This window comes from Xenopus laevis, chromosome 4L (assembly GCF_017654675.1).
Source record: "Xenopus laevis strain J_2021 chromosome 4L, Xenopus_laevis_v10.1, whole genome shotgun sequence".
NCBI classification, from domain to species: domain Eukaryota; kingdom Metazoa; phylum Chordata; class Amphibia; order Anura; family Pipidae; genus Xenopus; species Xenopus laevis.
In genome coordinates this window covers 70,565,304-70,585,054 of record NC_054377.1, presented here as the reverse complement: position 1 = coordinate 70,585,054, position 19,751 = coordinate 70,565,304, and the positions used below count along the sequence as shown (strand labels likewise).

General features: G+C 38.9%; 1 protein-coding gene across 4 annotated transcripts in view; it reads left to right on the top strand.

The window, feature by feature from the left end:
* adgrg1.L (adhesion G protein-coupled receptor G1 L homeolog) overlaps positions 1–19,751 on the top strand; it is an 84,675-nt gene that overhangs the window by 36,690 nt on the left and 28,234 nt on the right. For 3 of the 4 annotated variants that reach the window (XM_018258104.2, XM_018258107.2, XM_018258105.2), the window contains exons 2-3: positions 6,102–6,166; positions 10,805–11,224. In XM_018258104.2, coding sequence (XP_018113593.1) covers positions 6,133–6,166; positions 10,805–11,224 — 454 coding nt within the window. In that variant the 5' untranslated portion in view covers positions 6,102–6,132. Of the gene's footprint in view, positions 1–6,101; positions 6,167–10,804; positions 11,225–19,751 lie in introns of those variants that run through there. The other variant, XM_041590270.1, reaches the window with a different exon arrangement.

The window sequence follows — 19,751 nt, the reverse complement described above, 5'->3', positions numbered from 1 at the left end:
TCCAATTGCAAATTTTCTCAGAATATCACTCACAATATGAATACCACAAGTTTATTTAAAGGTGAGCAACCCCTTTGAAAAAGTAATAAGCTGTGGGCCTCATTGGCTAAGATGTGCAAAGTATGGAGAGTGGTTTTAGCATGTTGTTTGCCTAGTAGAATGCTTTTTGTATGAAAATGAACATAAATCAGAATGCATGTTACTGTCTGATAATGTCAGAGAATATAATCTGTGATCTTTGTACCACACGACTTGCTGTCCTACCCATGCGGCAGGTGTTTGCATTTCTAATTGCCTTCCTTTACCTGTCTGACGCACCTATGGTGGCAGGGAATACAAAAGGACTTCCTGTGAGGACAGAATGCATTAGACTGAAACACATTCCCAGTGCAGAGTTAACAATCCTGATTATGCTACAAGGACAGCACCCAGGTTACAAAGACCAGCCTTTCGTATAGATGCGCATAGCACAGGTATGAAGAAACACACAGCAGGTTCAGCAATATGCATGTAAAATGAGAGCTCAGCACACCACCACACGTGTCTACAAGACTATTACCACGGAACATTGGGCTGCCACATCCTTTCAAACAGATCAGCTAAAAAAAAAATTTAAAAAAAAAAACCCTTCTCCATTTTCCATTCATAGGGTATGCTTTCCATAACCTACATCAGCATAATGAAATTAGTTAAAATTGTGTCTCTGTTTCCTTAGTATTCTTTTGTGGTACTATTGTATTGTGGTAACTATTTCTTTTCCAGGAAGATATATATATATATAAGTCCGAGAAGCATGAGTGCACACTGGGATTTAATAAAAGTATAATTTTATTTGGTTACATTAAAACAGATCAACGTTTCGGTCCGAACCTAGGACCTTTTTCATATATATATGGTTGTGTAGCCAACATTGCCTCAAAATAGTCAGTCAGTCTTATATTACTAGAAATGCTCTTATAAATGCAGGGATATACTTATTTCTGCTATAATCCCTTTCTTAAAGGTATTTTGTCATTTTTTTTATGGTGTCGTTTTTATTCCTAAATTACACTGTTTACACCATATAACCTTTCATTCCTAACCCAACAACTGTATTTTTTTCAAGTTGTAATATTGGTGTGTAGGAATTCATGTGCTTTCAGAAAGAGCCAATGCTGCACTATGGAACTGGGTTCTAACAGGCTATTGCTTCTCCTACTCAATTGAAGGAGTCGCTGTGGGACATGGATTTTTACTAGTGACTGCTGTTCTTATATGTACCAGTAGGCTGTTATCTGGTTACCTTCTCATTGTTCTGCTGATGGGCTGCTGGGGGGGGAGGCTGTTATCACTCCAACTTGCAGTGCAGCAGTAAAGAGTAACTAAAGTTTATCAGAGCACAAGTCAGATGACTGAGGACACCTGGGAATCGAACAACATGTCTAGCCCCATGTCATATTTCAAAATCAAATGTAAAAAAAAAAAATCAGTTTTCTCTTTTGAAAAATGGATTTCAGTGCTGAAGTCTGCTGGAGCACCACTATTAACTGATGCATTTTGAAACAAACATGATAGTATCCCATTAAATATAATCAACTAGTGTGATACTTTCTTAACTGCCTTGTATTACCATTTGTTGAAAAAATAATCAGGGCATGCTATACAGTGCCACAGTTGTACTGTGTAGAAAGATGAAGAGGTAATCATATCATCATATTTATTGACCTCTCCAAACACAAACATTTGCTGTCATTAACCTTTTCCCAGCAGCAACATCTACTGGTTAGTTTATTTGGTCCTTGCCTGCCCATGATAAATGCAGAGTGTAGAGCATATGACTAAAAGCAATGAATCACTAAATAGCAAAGCAGATATAAATGTTTTAAAATAAGGTGTACTGCATATGGCAAGACTCTGTATACACTATATTTGGTTTGTTGTTCCTCTGTTCCACTTTCAGTACGTTACACTACAAAGCAAGTGTGCGGTTGTGCTCTATATATAGTTTAGGTGCATTTTGTATGCCTTTTATTGAAATTAAAAATGTATGACATAATTTTTGCCATATGACCTAGATTTGTAAATGTATGGAGAATAGCCCTAAATATAGAAAATATAGTAGTGAAGTACTAGATACTCTACAGCCATACCTATTTGCTTATTCCATATCCGGTGGGCCATATTTATCAGAGAGATACTAGGGCTCAGCAGTTGCCACTGTTTACCAGAGTGAAATTCTGCTACTCTCTATTCATGTCTATGGGATTTTAAAAGATGTATTTATCAAGGGGTGAAATACCACATTTGCCCCATTGATAAATATACTCCCCAAAACCCCATAAAAATGAATAGGATGTGGAATAGTCAAACCAGGGCTTTCAAACCGAAGGTGTTTTTGGCAGATGAGGCCCTCCATTGCATGAAAATCTAATCAAACTGAACTGCACAATCATGGGAAAGAGTTTTGCTGTGATTGCATCCAGCGCAAAGGTACTTTGGTGTTGTATGTTGCATTTCCAGTGGTATAAAGGCTGGCATGCAATGGACCCACCATAAAACTTTAGACAACAGGCCCACTCTACTATTTTACTCTTCTCCTAAGAGGTCATTAACGACTACGACTTTTGTAAAGTGCAAAAGAAATTGGTGGCAGGTGCAGAGCGCAGCCTCATCAGCAATGGTTGGCCTAATAATGGGGCACCTCAGACAAATCCATTGATTGTCTGCACCCCCCAGGTGACAGGCAGAGGTGCAGCCAAAACCAGACAGCACATCTGGCAGCCCCAGGTCTCTTAGCTCCGAAATTAATGGCTCCCTTTTTTTTACCCCAATTTTTGTAGTTTTGTTCAGTTAGTTAAATTTAAAGTAACTTTGTCACTTGTTAAAACATCGCCCTTGATGTTACTAAATGAAGGTCATATTTAAGACATTTGGACCAAGGATTTTGTCAAAACACCTGGCAGAAAAAAAATAATATAATATATAATTAATAATATATATATGTGTATTTTTTAGTTAGGATGTAGTGTGTCTCAAAAGTGACATGGACAAGCTTGGTTCATCAAATAACCATCCCCAGTGCATCATTTATATACCATTGGGGCATGAATTTTGTTAGATTTGACCCTTGCACTGCCCCCACTCGATCATTTAGTGCCTGTTTTTTCTGCAAGTTTGTTCATGTCAGCATTTAGCTCAAAATAGAGAATGTAACAACCCATTGTGTTGTGCTCCTGAATGGATGCCTTAATAAGCTGTGGCTAGAACTAAAAGTGGCCTTGCACATGGTAAAAGCTTCACAGCACTGAAAGGGAAAGAGTGAATGCATTGTTTGCACAGGGAGACAAAGGCATTAACTAAGCTAAAAATGCAGCAGAATAAACCCGACAGAGGGGTGCAGAGGCCATAGCTTTAAGCTACACTCACCCTGCCTGCTTGTACTGTCAATTTTAAGGATTTCATTAAAGTTCATTTGTTTTAACCTATCTTCTGGCTCCACCGCTTTTGACGACCTTCCGGACGCCACCCTCCTTCCCACTCTCAGTGCTTGTTTTGCAGAGGCCATAGCGACAGAGACATACCAAGGGCTGATGTTTGCAAATCAGTCTCTAAGAAATTCCAGTTTAGAAATACTACTAGATTTACTTATCAAAACTACATTACAGAACTGGAAAGCCAGAACAGATCACTTTGAGAAATACATTTCTAAATCTCAATGCTTTGCATTATCCCGAAATAAAGACTTGGTTAAGATGTCCCATCTGATAGAAAGCTATGAGCAATGTTAAGAAAAGCATTTGCTGTATTTTCAAGTGAATTTGAATAATACTAGAATTGACTGAATTCACTTTTCTAGATGCATCTTACAGGAATATTGGTAAAATTGGATCCTGTCACGATCGCCGCCCGGAGCAGGACCAGGAGCTCCGGGCGGCGCAACTACCTCTTCCGACGCCGCTCCCAAAATGGCGGCGCCCATGGCCGCCACGTGGGTAGCGGCGCCGGCGCAGAGACGCCTGCGCGCAAGTGCGCAGGCGCAAAGACGTCACAACGGCGCGACGGACGCAGGCGCAGCGCGTCGGTCGCAGACGTGCTGACGCCGACGCAAGGGCGCCAAAAATCCCCTTTAAAAGGACGCCTGAGGCGCCAAGATGGCGCCCGAAAATAGGATCTCGTTCCTGTATTGACTCCTGGGTTCCCTGTTGCCTTTTCCTGTTATCCCTGAGGATATTCCTGTTTGATCTCTTGTTGCTGACCCCCTGCCTGGACTTTGGACTTTGATTATATTCTGCCTGCCTTGTGACCTGTTGCCTGAACTCGATTACCCTTTCTGCTTAATCCCTGGATACCACGATCCTGATCCCTCCTGAGGGGCTTCCTCCTAAATCCGGACTACTCCCCAGAGGGAACTCCCGGTTCCCTGACAGATCCATACCAAATCCTTCTATTTCATTGATTGCTGTTATCTGGTTACCTTCCCATCGTTCTTTTGTTTGGCTGCTGGGGGGGAAAAGGGAGGGGGGTGATATCACTCCAACTTGCAGTACAGCAGTAAAGAGTGATTGAAGCTTATCAGAGCACAAGTAACATGACTGGGAGCAGCTGGGAAACTGACAATATGTCTAGCCCCATGCCAAATTTCAAAATTAAATATAAAAAAAAATCTGTTTGCTCTTTTGAGAAACGGAATTTCAGTGTAGGATAGGAGCAGCACTATTAACTGATGTGTGTCCCATGACAGTATCCTTTTATGGCAACACAGTAAGTTGCATAGTTGTTACTGCTACATGTTTTTTAACCTGCTCAAAGTGTGAAATCAGAATGCAACAATCTTCCTCTTTCTACCAGCAACAGTGGGAATTTGGTGAAAAAGAAAAATGGTTTCCCAATGAAAGAAGAGTTGAATCTTATTAAGTAAAATGCACTCTCATATATACTTAGTTCATGTTGTTCGATCTACAACAACCAAGTATGGGACTTGTTTTCCAGAAAGCTTGGGACTTTGGGTTTTCTGGATAAGAGGTATTTTTGTAATTTGGATCCATACCATAGATCTACTAAAAAATATTTGAAAGGTTAGTAAAACCCAATAGGATTGTTTTTCCACCAATAAGGATTAATAATATCTTTTTTTGGGATTAAGTACAAATCACTGTTTTATTATTACAGAGAAAAAGGAATTATTTTTAAACATTTGAATTGTTTGATTAAAATTGAGTCTATGGGAGATGGGCTTCCCATAATTCAGAGCTTTCTGGATAACAGGTTTCCGGGTTAACAGATCCCATACCTATACTAACAATTAATTCAAATGTGAACTTCCCCCTTTTAGCTGCTTTTTCTTAGGAATAACGAAAATATAAACTTTGCAATGATTTCCCAGAAAAGTTATAGACAAAAAGGTGAATTAAAAGCAACTGCTGTTCATTGGGTGTATGTTCCCTTTAAATAACACCTATATAGAAATCTGAATTGCTCCTTATGCTTGCTGTATTTTTTCAATACTACCCCTTTAAAAATTCTGTAGCAAAGAGGAACGATTGCTTGTGAATAGTAAAAAAGGCTCTCTAGAGACAAAGAGAATCTATAGATGGTATATGAATATCACGTTTAAGAGATCTGCAAGTAAGTTGATATGGTAACAGAGCATACATAAACATAATGCTATTGCTTGAAGCTACTGTACATGCATAACCTAAGGGCAGTTACAGCACCTGATTAGACCTGTAAATCGTATCAGATTTGTACTGACAGTGCAGTCTCTGTAGAATCGCTGATTGGCAAAAAGGACAGAATTGATTTTGGGTAAAGCAGGAGGTGATGTTTAAATAGCAGATTATGTAGATTTGATTCTCATTCATCCACTTGTATTCATGTGGTTTGTTGGGGATAAGTGAGAATAGACACATAAATCACCAGTCTGTGTATTTACAGTGTCAATGGAGTGCATTTTCTCTTGCACTTGCCTCCTGTTTTAGAAGCTGGGAGTGAATTGTTCTTTGTCATGGCTCTGACATGCCCCTTCTTTCTCAGTGGCTGTGTGTGTGTGTGTATATGTGTGTGTGTGAAACCTCTTGCCCCTCCTACACAAACATAACAAAGCTCTTCTTTATTCATTACAGTCACAACACTGCTGATTCCCAAGGCATTGAGATGTCCCTGATCCTGCTGCTGGCTCTACTTCATGGTAAGTCCCACAGCCCCCCCTGCCTGTAGCCTGTGCAACTGATATATCCCTGTTTGTGCTTGTGACAGGTGATCCCCAAACTGAGTCTGGATAATCAATTCGAAAGGGAGGCAGTTTCAAGGGAAAATCAACACAACAGAAGGGGTTGTATGTTTAATAGCTTGGATATTCCTTGGTTTCGCTCATGTTTTTTATAAATCTGTAAATTTACTATAATTAAAACATTCTTTATAACATTGCAACCTATTCTGCAGCACTGTACAATATATATTTATGTGGGTGAAGGGGATTGCACTACCAGACCCATAAGGCTCCTGAATTCTCAGGGACTGGACAGATCTCTCTCACACACAAGCTCCATGTGACCTTACTATATACCACAATGTTACACAGCCACTGTATGCCATTGCATAAATAAATAGCCATTGGATATAATTCTTCTCTATGAGCACATCTGCATTTTATCATGTTATTTATCATGTTCTTACTATGATCATATCACCATGATACACCCATGTCTGACATTTAACATTATTTACTTAACATATTACATCTGTTGAGTGTGCACTGTCCCTGCACTGTGCTGTCCTGTCTTGCAGGAGTTGCATATTTTTGCACTTACACTTTTTGTCTGTTGTACATCTATGTTGTGTGTAGCACCATGGTCCTAGAGGAATGTTTTTTCGTTTCACTGTGTACAGTACAAACTTATATGGACGAAATGACAATAAACTCTCTCTCTCTCTTGAAATGGGGTTGTTAATCCATAAAGCATGAAAATGTCAAGTTTGCACTCACATCCCGTTTTTATGACATCAAATTCCCAGGTCCTTTAATTTATTTTCTTTCTATAAACAAATTATTTGATATCTTTTTATGAAGTCTGTATATTTAGGTGATACTGTGTACAATAGAGATAGTTCAGGAAGGTGGTTTGTTAGATCATATACATGTTCCATCCCCCATGCAACCAAATACCTTTTAATAATGAATTGCAATGTAACCTAAAATGGATATTTTGTTTCTGGGGGGTTTACAGGGTTTTTTTCTGCAGTAGGTCTTTCACTAGTTTATGTGTTTGTTGTGCTTAATGTGGTTGTAGCTTTCATAACTGTTAAATTGCAGTTTATTTGTTTGTATCCAAATTTCCTGTTGGTTCTTCAATAACTGGTGAACATTTGTGCAAATACATACTGTTTTCTTAATTTATAACTTGTTGGTTAGATATTTAGCAGATTCCTCATATGCAGCATGTTCTCTTATCTCCATGGCACGCATGTATTTGTAAGTCTGTCTTAATACGACTCAGCAACTCTTGTAGTTCCCTCTAAAAACTTTAGGAAGAGACGCGGATTTTATAAATATTATCATATCAGTTTAATCACCAGTTACAAAGGAAACCACACTATATTATATGTCCGTTTTTTATTATTGACGGCAGATTAAGAGGGGTTTCCCAAGGAACTTGTCTACAATATCTTCTAACAGCAAAGGAAATCTAATATCTGAATGTATAAAAATGCTGCAACAAGGACCGGTAGCTAAGCATGAATGCATGTTGTTTTGCAAAAGAAAGTGGATCCATATTACAGATGCATTTACTGTGGCTACTGTCACTGACAGAAGGAGGACTGTTTGTAACCAAAAAAATGGTGAAGGGAACTTTTCTCAGGTTTACTTACAAATTGTTACTGCAACATTATCTTTACCAGCTGCACAAGCAAAGTCAATACTATGACATTGTTCATTTACCTTACAGTAATAAAGGCAAATTAACTTGGATGTGGATGCACATTTGTAGCTATATGTAAGATGTTCTCTAGTATATGCAGTTTTTATGGCTAATTGTTGTATGTTATAACAGGGTAATTTACTCACCCTGCTGTTATTTAGAATTTAGGCACTATCATAGGACACTGTGGATTCCATAAGTTATGCTGTATATATTTGTTGGAGGTGTCATGGAGAGATGACTTCACACTGCACTTTCCCTGTAGTAGTGATGTAAAGCCAGTGGAGCGAGTTATACACGCCACCAGAAAAAACAACCCATATACCATTAACCTATAACTCTGAGCAACTACATTTATTTACAATTAATGTAATTTTAAAACATCTCTCCAATGTAAATATATGTTACTTAGGGTTCAGATTCAATTCAGTATATGTATGTGTTTTGATGATTAAGGTTTCTTGAGTCCATAGACTCCTTCTTTCTGCCCAGTAAAAGAATGGGGTGCTTTACCTTCCATCAGTATGCCCAGTGGGATATGGAGTTACTTGTAAACTAATGTGTGTGATATGTGTGTGGGTCATTACTGACACCTATCCCTTAGCCAGATAGTCAAAGGGCATTACCCTGTCGACAAAAAAAATCGTTATTGCTCCCTCAACCCCATTTATGCCCCCCTTACAACCCCTGAATGTCAGCCTTTATCAAATTGCAAGTGTGCCCATTTCTTTCCTAATGCACCTATTTCCTTGCTTTTATTTATTGCTGTTGGTTCTCTAAAATAAATAAGCTGTGCCCACTATGAATCCTCCAGCTCATTTATGGTAATTGCTTGCTAATCATGTAGTGACTTGTTTTCTTTTTACCTTTCAAATACAAGGTGGAAATTCAAACTAAAATAAAAAAACAGCCATAGAAAGGGGGACAATCAGGAAGCAGATCCCTGCCCCAATACCAGTGTTCTACTATGACGATATTTGTAATTGAACCACCTTTAAGTAAAACCAAGAGCAGCCAGCTCAAAGAATATTAGAATGACACAGCCATAGTAAAACTATTTTTTTTCTCATACTTTTAAACGATAGGAACTTTTATTCACTCTTCTTATAAATCATTGCTGATATTTTCTCAGGGATGGCTGTTTTGAAAATATTATTTGATGTAATAGTGTTACATCAACTGAGTAATTTCTGCTCTGTGTTAAATACCACCAGACATGGGTTTGCATTTTGTAAGCAACATTTTACATAATGTGACTCATTATTTCAGTCTAGCATTTTAAGAACAGGTTTCAAAATGAGTCAATTTCTTGAAACTGAGAGCCAGGGTGATTTTTGAAAGCTCAGCAGGGAAAATGTATTTGTCTTGTCATTATACATTGCTTTAGTGTTTTTGTGAAAGTTCATTCCAACTCTTATCTACCCTTAGCATGCTGTTTCCCAGAGGAACGCAAGTATGAGCTGTGATAATTAGAGTTCAAATAAACCACATTGACTTATACATTACTACATGTGCAATACCCAGTGCATTGATGGAACTTTAGATATTTACAATAACTCTTTTTGTATGGTAGCTGGTGGTATAAATGTCTTTGAATGTTGCACTTCTTCTCAGGTTACTATAACCTTAAAAGTATTGATGGCATCAGAATGGGGAAAATATGTCTGAACACGCCTTGCAATCTCATAAACATGATTTGCAGTATCACTTGGAAGAAAAAGTTTCTCCAAACAGTTTTTGGCCCCCTGAGTTTTCTAAAGAGTTGTCCATATGTGGTCATTTACTGAAGTGATGCAATGCAAAAATAGACAAATAATATTTGGCTTTCATTATCCTACCCATAAATCTACTCTTTACTCCTTATTGCAGTTACAAGCATAGCAATTTTACTATTGTAATTTGAATGTCAGCTTGTTAATGTTCTGGGGCACATGTCTTTCTAAGGAGAATTGAGAGGCTTAGTGGGCAATGCAATTAGTCAAAGTGTTTGATAAATATTGCCAACGCAGAGCCTGATAAAACTCTAACCTTAATACACTGCACTAGCACTACTTAGCATTTGGTGCAGGATGAAAACATTATTCCTTTGGAGTTTATTCAGGCCTAAGTAGCAATGTATGAAATGAGGTGGGTCACAAGTGCCGTTGGTCCCACTGTAATGAGTCTTTTCCTATAGAGCTAGGGAACATCTACTGTATAAATACTGAGAAAAGGCAGATAAACCACACACAGTCCTATGTTATGAAAAATCACCTCATGTGGACCTAGGTTGTGATGGTGGTAGATAGATTGTTCCTGCTACCGTATGTACATTTGATTCTGTCCATAGAATGCATTGCACCACTGTCTCAGGGACCAATAATGCCTTTCTTGGATTAATCAAAGAACAATAGCGGGAACAGGGAACACCAGTCTAAAAATAACAATTATTTTATTACATAATGCTTCAGTACAAGTGAAAAAAACGTTTCCACCTCGCAAATGGGGTCTTTGCAGGGGCACATGCAAAAAATATAAATGCAGGCATGTGCCCCTGACGAAGAACCCATGAAACTTTTTTTTTTATTTGTTCTAATTTATATATAACGATTATCAGGCAGCCCCATTGAGCGCCCAGCATTTTGATACTTATCTATATGGTGTGCCAAATGAATACACTACTTTATTTCTCGGATTAACAGCATGAATAATGACTTTGTATTGCAGTACAAGCAATTTCATTACCTTTGCTGGAACTAAAAAAAATGCTGAAATGATGGTGTTGTTGCGAGTTGTGATTTGTGTCTAAGAAGGATACCTTTAAGAAATTACTTGTAAATTTACTTGTAAATAGTATAGTTTAGTATTATAAATGTAAACTTGAATATATGTCTACTCTATTTAATTATGAATCTCTTGTCATGCAGGCTTTTTACTTGGCACTTATGGATCTTCATTATGTGGGATAAGGATGCAGTTTGCTGAAGGTGGATTCCTACAATATCATGGGGGATTCGGCGATGACACTGTGATTATTGAGAACCGCCTGAAAGGTCTCATTGTAAAATCTGGTTATCTGCCTTCCACAAATTTTACCCTTCAGAGTCTTCCCGGACCTTACATTTTTTGTGTGCACTGGTTCCCTGCTTTAAGGACCTTCATTCTGAAATATGGTGTTAAGAACTATTCGTGGCATGTAATGGAAAGATCAGATGAGCATGGCGACACTTCTACTGTTCCAACAATTGACAGATGCCCAGAGAATACAACCATGTCTAACATGTCCTTTAACTGGATAAAGCAGGAAAATTCATGTCGTTTTGTCTTCCCGCATCAGAACTGGAATAGTAAGTGCAGTTATTAATATCCTGGTTCTTTATTTTATTTCTTTACCATGGCTCTTGTTTCTTACATTTGGCGAGTGTTAGCAGGACCGCCTTCAGAAATCACAGGGCCCCATACAGCAAAATACCCTGGGCTGCGCCCACCGCAAGCCCCACCCCACAGGTCCGCCCCCCACCACACAGAAAAAAAACCAAAAAAAATATTGGTGGCTAGGGTTCCCACATGTATTAAAAAATAAAAAGATATTGGTGGTCAGGGCCCCCCATAAAAAAATATTGGTGGCTAGGACCCCACATGAGAAAAAAAAATTGGTGGCCAGGCCCCCCCCCATTTTAAGAAAATTGGTGGCCAGGGGCCATTAAACGTTCCATGCCTTCCCAAAGTCAGCAGCTTTCAGAAAGATGGGTTGACAGCTAATCAAGTAAGTGTGGCGTGGTCGGGACCCCCTTAACCTCGGGGCCCCCTACAACTCTCCCCCCTGTCCCCCCCTGATGGCTGCCCTGAGTGTTAGGAAGGCTTCTGAGAAGGTTACTACACTTTTTTATATTTATATAATCAACCAGTATTTTGAATCTCTTGCTCTTTTGCCTTTTTTCCTAAATATGTCATGCCTCTATGGAAGCAATCTGTATGGCAGTTTGAAATCATATTTTGAACTGCAGATATCCAGCAGGGACATCCTGTACACAAAATACGTTTTTACATTAGACTTTACAAAGTAATAAAGGGAAAAATTTGTAATTTTTTTCTGTAGCGCTAATATTTCAAGCTATTTTGGCACGTCACTGGGAAATTAGAAAAAAAGCAGATTAGGTATCTAGAGGTGCACAAAGGAACACAGCCATTCCAAAGTCTCTGTCCTGAAGGAAATGTGCGTGTCTGCACAGGTTATGCAAAGAACCTTGAGTGATATAATACTCTAGTTTCTCATATATTCATGCATACCTAGGTATGGATAGTTAACATATTGAAATTTAAGTTGTGCAAGCAGCTTGCATCCTTGTCACTAGTTTTACTGTTCTTTCCAATACTAGCAATAGGGATAAAAAGACTTTTTGTCTGATTATCAATGGCTGTGACCTTTCTGCTTGGCCAATCAGCCATCCAAAAACATTCTTCCGTAAGCAGAGTCTTTTGGACTGCAATGTGTGGATGTAGGGCTTTATTATTAGGCATATTTTTCCATGTTGAAATGGCTCAAATTACTGTCTGAATTCTGAGGAGATTGCACTTTCTGTCGGTGAGACTCAGCCTTTTTTATACAGTTCTAAGTTTTGGGTTTACAAGGTATACAGGACCTTTGTGCTATTTATTATTATTGGTTTTGTGTAACTATGTTAATTTAAGAAGAGAAACTTAGGAAATATTGCCCCTATTTCATAATACAATTAGCCATGTCATGTGTCTGAATGATGAATGAGGATGTCTGACAACAGAAATTGATCCGATTGCACTGATTATAGAAAATTGGATCTGACTGTTCAAAGGGTTATAGCTATATGTGCACAGGCAGCTTTATAGCACCTGCTGAGTTCTACATTATATAACAATAATGTGTTTTCCTGTTCTGTTTTGGTGAAGGATGAAAATTATTTCTTCACTGTGGATTAAAGTGTTCTCATTTAGGCTCTGATTTACACAAAGACGTACTATAACTAGCCAGTGGTTAATTAACAACTTGTACCCTTGGCAGCCAGTGGGATACAAGTGCTGTAATAGAGGAACAGAAAGGGTATGTTCATTCACAAATGCATTAAGTTCCTCATTAAATTCAGTAAGGTTAAGAGCATACCTTCAGTTGTGTAATTTATCTTGGCAAGAGCTGACTTGTTCAGTATATACATGTATCAGCACATATTTCTTTAGAATTCAAATTCAGTTCCTAGAAGAACTGATGCTCTCTGCATTATAGATGGTTTTAGAAGGAAACATTTAGGACAATATGAAATGGTACATAGCTAGAACAAATATGTTGAAAGGTTAGTACAGGTATAGGATCTGTTATCCAGAATGCACAGGACCTGGAGTTTTCTGGATAATGGATATTTCTGTAATTTGGATCTTCATACCTTAAGTCTACTAGAATATCATGTAAACATTACATAAACCCAATAGGCTGGTCTTGCTTCCAATAAGGATGAATTATATCTTAGTTTGGTTCAAGTATAAGGTACTGTTTTTATCACTACAAAAAAAAAAAGACACCATTTTTTAAAATCTGGATTAATTGATTATAATTGAGTCTATGGGAGAAGGCCTTTCTGTAAGTTTCTGGATAATGGGTTTCCGGATAACAGATCCCATAACAACCTTGCGTTTTTTATCTGGGTTTTTTTTTCCGTTACTGGTGTGACTGTTTAGTGGCTTCTTTAGATTTAATAAACACTGTCACTGTCTAGGGAGGGAAATTATAAGACAAGTTAAGATAGCAATACACATGCTGATACTGGCAATTAAACTGCTTACTTTTGTGTACTAGCAGACTGCTAGGTACAAAGGTTGCTTCAATGATGACCCCTTTGGTGTCTGAGGGGCATAGGTCTAAAGTAAATGTGGCCATACAAAAGTGGATCCAATCATTTGGCAGGGTGAGTGGAGCCACCTTTGCCCCCTCACAGGCTGCCAGTGACTAGTTTACTATCGAACTAGAATTTGGAAGGCGCACACCCAAACAGGTCCGGATTTGTGGCAAGGCCACAAAGGCGGCAAATTCCTAGGGGCGCCATGCCGCTCAGTCACTCTATAGGGAGTGCAGCAGTGTGCCTGCGCTCACTAGAGCACGGCGGGCACTAGGACCACGGGCCTAGGGGTGCTCACCTGCACCCAAATGGATAATGTTGAGATGCTAATCCGATGGAGACTGCATATTTAAAGCCTCCTAAACACAGTGGCGGAACTACCGGGGGAGCAGGGGGTGCGAGCGGGCCAGGGCCCGCACCCCCTCAGGGCCTCCCGGCAGTCCGTTCGCCACTGAAATTGCGGCCAAATGCGACCGTACGGAGGGGGGCGGGTCCCGGCTGCGCGTCACGCACCAGGGCCTGCCCCCCTCTAGGATCGCGACTGCCTAAACAAGTCAATACAATATAGGCATAAGGATTGCACACTCAATTACTATAAAAAGTAAAAAATTATTGTATCAAAACTTACATAAATCAGCAGTCGGGCAAATTGCTGATTTATGTAAGTGTTTGATACAATAAATTTTGACTTTTTATAGTAATTGAGTGTGCAATCCTTATGCTTATATTGTAGTGACCAGTTTAGTAGCTGATATCAGCCTGCATGTTGCCAGCTTTACTTGGCTAAAGATTTGCATTCCTGAGTCTTAAGTGAGTTTATTACATGTGAACAAGCCACTAATCATTCACACAAGCTCTAGGGGGAGAAGGACGATATCTAATATTCACATTTTTAGCTTTAGACCCCTTTAGCTTTACCTTTTACTATTATAATCTGGCAACATGGAAAGATTATATTGTCTATGACAGAACATGTTTAGGGTTAAACACAGATGCAAAGGGAGGGTAGGAGCAAAGGACACAGCAATGTAAAATAAAATAAAGGTTATGTTACGTGTTATGTTATGTTAGCTCTGCTTTTTTTACCTAGAGAAATTAAAGTCGTTCATACTTGTGACTTTTTTGTTCCTGCATCATTAAAGTACAATGATCCCTTACCAATGGGGTTTACAATCTGGTTATGAGGGTTCATTTACATTTCCCCGAGGTGCAAGTGTTAGAGCGCTAAAGAGTGCAAGAGCATGCCTCTTAATGCTAGTCTAACAGGCACTTGAGCCCCAGAAAAAAGCTGCACTCCTTAAGCTAAAATGAAAATCCAACTTTAGGATCAGGGCGCAGTGTCAAGAGGTACACTGCCACTCTGGTTGTTAACAGTAAGGCTGCAACACCCCCTTAATCACTTAGAAAACCTTCTCCTCCTCTAACCCACTTGGCCCCCTCCCTCAGGAATTTGCTTTGGCTGAGCTTCTTATCAGCTCAGATTACTAAAACACCCTCCAGTCTAACAGCTAATGAAGAGTTAGCATTGATGATACCCATAGAAACTCTGCTGTAGCTTATCTGATTCTATTTTATTCTCCTAACCTCCTCTCCTGAGCTCAGCTTAACCATTACAGTCCTCAACCCCAGCAGAACTTTTTCTCAAAGTATGTTGTGCCTGTGTAAAGCTGTATTCTGCAATGCATGTACTTTACATCATACATGTCCTGTTTGCAGATGTCAATGTTACTGATGATACCTGTTAACGTGGAGCGCTCACCTTACTGGTACACACTTCTTGTAGTGTCAGGTGCTGGACTGGAGGACCCACTCCTGTCACTGGGTCATAACAATATGTAAAAAGGAACCAGCAGCACACTGTGTTTAAGTTGCAAAAGTTCACCAAAAATTTATTAAGCCCACATCATACAATTAGGCTAATTGTATGATGTGGGCTTAATACATTTTTGGTGCACTTTTGCAACTTAAACACAATGTTAGTGATGATGTGTCAGAGGGAAAATGGCAGCCAGATGAAAGCTGCTATTTGTTTTAGGAAAATGTGATGTGGCTGGCAAATGGAGGGGGGTACATTATAGTACAAATAATGTGGTTTGGCTGGTGGGGAAGATATGCCCCGCTTATATACATGGTAGGAAAATGTAGGCTTTATATGTCCTTTAAAGCGCAATTCACCTTCATTAGCAAAACTGTAATAACACATAAAACATGAAATGTGTTCAAACTTTCCATAACCTGCTAAATTTTGTAAAATGGACACGGCATGTTTCAGTTATATACCCATCTACTGCCCAGCACTACAGAATATGCTGTTGCTTTTTTTTCTCCAATTGTAAGCAAGCATGTCCCCAGATACTGCATACTACAGTACTTTCAATTCCACATTAGATTGCCGTCTGCTTGGGTGCTTCTATCTCATACTTTGCTTGGTCAGAAAAGATTAACATTGTGACACTAGTCATTTTGCCTGACAAATAAATATATATATTTTATATATATATGTATATATATATATATATATATATATATATATATATATATATGGCAATGTTTGCCAAATTGAAATATATAGGGGGGAATGACAAGCAGTGGGTTGGCTCTGCTGCCTCAGAAAGTAGAATTGCCCAAGGCACCCCTGGTATTGTCTGAATGGGCATCATGTTACCAGGTCTGAACTGGGATTCAAAATAGGCCCTGGCATTTGAGGTACACAGAGTCCCAAACAGCCCCCACATCAGCCCAATTAATAGTGACAGTGTCTATGGCAACTTACAGCAGCCCCTTACAGCAGTATTTGACAGAATCCACAGATTGCCAGTCAGACCTGCATGTAATAGTGTAGAGACAACCAGCTGGAATGGAGAAGGCACTGATTTCTTTGCATTTTTTAATGATTACAAAAAAAGCTAATGGTCCTTTACCTTGTTTTCTAGTTCTTCTCAGTGCACATCTACAACAGAAATAATCAACCTACAGCTTAGCAAGATCAATTCCTATCTCCTCCTGACTGGTTGTTACAGGGATATGATGGATAACATACTACAACAACAGCTAGATCTCCTTGGCATGGGCAGTTGGGAATCCCTGATCTATATTTATTGCCAAACATAGAAAAAGTTAAAATTGGTTATTATAATTAACTAGTATGTTTTTCAAATATGACAGTGGTGATTCACATACATGGAATCTGCAGCTTTGGCCCCAGGAGTATTGGCCAGATTTGTCTTGTACATCATACACCCAGGGCTCTATCGTTCTCCTTCCGCTTGGACTCATTAATAATAATAAAAGAAATTCAGAAGCACATTGCACAATACTGAGCTAACAAACCGGTAATCTTGGTAATGTCTAGTCTGCAGTTAGAACAAAGCCTGAGTGCACATTCATTGTTAATAATTTACAGGTTGCCTAGAGAACTTTTTTATTGCATTTAAATACGCTTATAGCTGTTTTTAAACCAGTGCCAAAGGTATTTTGTAATCACAAGGTTACGGTATCTGCAGTTGAAGTGAATTATTGTAAATAGGCCTCAGTAGGTTGTTCCCTATATGATAGACCGAACGTTCTAATGCTTCAGAGGGTGTTAAAGTGCTTCTTCTTCAGTGTTTTTACCAATGTATAGGATAGTGATTTTCAGGGTTCCTGGTTTCAAGCCTTCCCTCCAAATCCACGGTGAGCCCCCTTTCAATGCTCATAATGATGTAGTAGCTATGACCCTGCTATAACAGACCTCCAAAGCTCTGCCTCCACCCCCATAGGGCTTCACAAGCAAAGCAACAAATATCTTATTTCACCTGAATGGAATTTTCATTGAGGCTGGTGGGTGGAATATTTACCTTTTGAGTGGGGAATTAAGGATGCAGGAGAGAAGTAAGGGGGACTTGCTTAGCATGTTATAGAGTTTGGGAAATGTGTTGGCATGGGATGAAAGTGAGGCCAGATAAATTATTATTATTTTATTATTATTATTATTATTAACATGTATTTATATAGCGCCAACATATTGCGTAGCACTGTAAAGTAAATGTGATTATACAACTAAATCACATGAATTACATACAGAGAACATATAGAGTAACAAACATCACAATCAATACAGGTACAAAAAAGGTGAGGAAGGCCCTATGCATAGGCATACAGTCTAAAGGGAAGGGAGTAATACACAAGGTGTGGGAGTGGGCAAGATCAAATTAAGTGGGTGAGAAATGAGGTATTGTATGTGGTGTTGTGTTTGTTATTTAAGCAGAGTAAGGGTAGGCTTCTCGAAAGAAGTGCGTTTTCAGAGATTTCTTGAAAGCAGAAAGGTTGGGAGAAAGTCGGACAGACTGTGGGAGAGAGTTCCAGAGGAGGGGTGCAGCCCTTGCAAAGTCTTGAATGCGAGCATGTGAGGGGGTAATGAGAGAAGAGTTGAGTAGCAGGTCAGTAGAGGAGCGTAGTAAGCGATTGGGTGAGTATATAGAGATGAGTTCAGAGATGTAGGGTGGGGCAGAGTTATGAAGTGCTTTGAAAGTCAGTGTCATTAATTTGAATTAATAACAAAGAATACTCTGTGGGTTACTTTGCTGTATTTGGAATTGATAAAGGATAGAATAAGTAGTTCATGCATGATGGAGGGACTTGCAGGGAACGAGAAAATGAGAAGGGTCTTTTTAACATTTTTGAGAGTTGATGGTGAATATATACGTATATAAGGTCAGTAAGTCTTGCACATCTGGGTTAGCATTCTAGATATTTTAGCAAATGTTAAATTAACTGCAATAAACTGTTACATTTACTGCACTTTATAGAGAGCAGGACAGTAGAATGTGGTGGGGTTCCCCAAGCAACTCTGTTTATACTCTTTGATACCCTTTGTTGTGAAGCTACCAAGTTTGGAATTTAAACTTCTAGTTCTTTGCTAGGGTTTAATTACCCTAGCAACCTAGCAGCAGTTAGAATGAAAGGTGAACCGTATGGCCTAAACAAAAAGTAAATCACCCAGACAAAATAAAATCAATTTTAGCTGCAGTCAGAAAAGGATGTTTATTAATTTTTTTTTTAAAAAATGTGCAGAATAGATTCTTGTATAACATAATAAAATTGTATGTTCCCCTTTAAGCAACTTTATTAATAATGATGAGGAAGGAAACTAAGCTGTAAGAAAGTGGCTTCACTGGTTACACAGAGCATTCCCACCCATATCCTTCCAATGTACCATTACATGCTATTGTTTATACTAAGAATATAAGGAAGGGCCTGGAGGTGATTGGAACACAGTCAAAGGTGAACAATACTAAACTGTGAGTGGTTCTGGGCATGAGCTGTATTTCCTGAAGCAATGCCAACTGACAGCCAATTAATAACTGCTAGGCACATTGCTAATTCAGAGATGTTAACACACAGATAGTGAGACACTAACTCACTCTGCAACTGAACAGTTTTTCCCATTACTATCCACAGAAATTAGTTGACAGAAAAATTTCAACTAGCAATCTTTTGTTTAGCTGAATGTTATTATTTTTGGCATCCTCTTTTCATGATCAGAACAGGAAAGGATCAATTGTGTAACAATATAATATGCTGCATGTCCTGTTGCTTAATTAAAAAACATTTGCTGCTTTTTTTAATCAGATTTTCTATACATTTGGCACTTGTATCTTGTACAGATCTCTGTTTTATATTCAAGTATAGTCGGATGAAATGCTCACTTACAAAACTGGATATACCTGTTCACAAGGGTAGCTCAGCAGTTGAATGTAATCAAAAATTGAATGTAATCTGTGGTTTAGTACAAAAGTGGAGTTAGCCCCAAATTGGAGTTACAGTGGGACCTTTGTGCCAGAAAATACACATTATGCCTGATTCACAAATGTTTTAACTTCAGTTTCCCTCACGTCCCTTGGCAGCACTTACTATAGAGAGAGCTCCTCCTAGGGTAGGAAAACATCGCCCAGTATAATAAAACACTCCTCCCCTTTCTCCCTATAAAGGTGTCTTCCCCCAATACCCCTCAGTGTTTTTTTCCTACCGG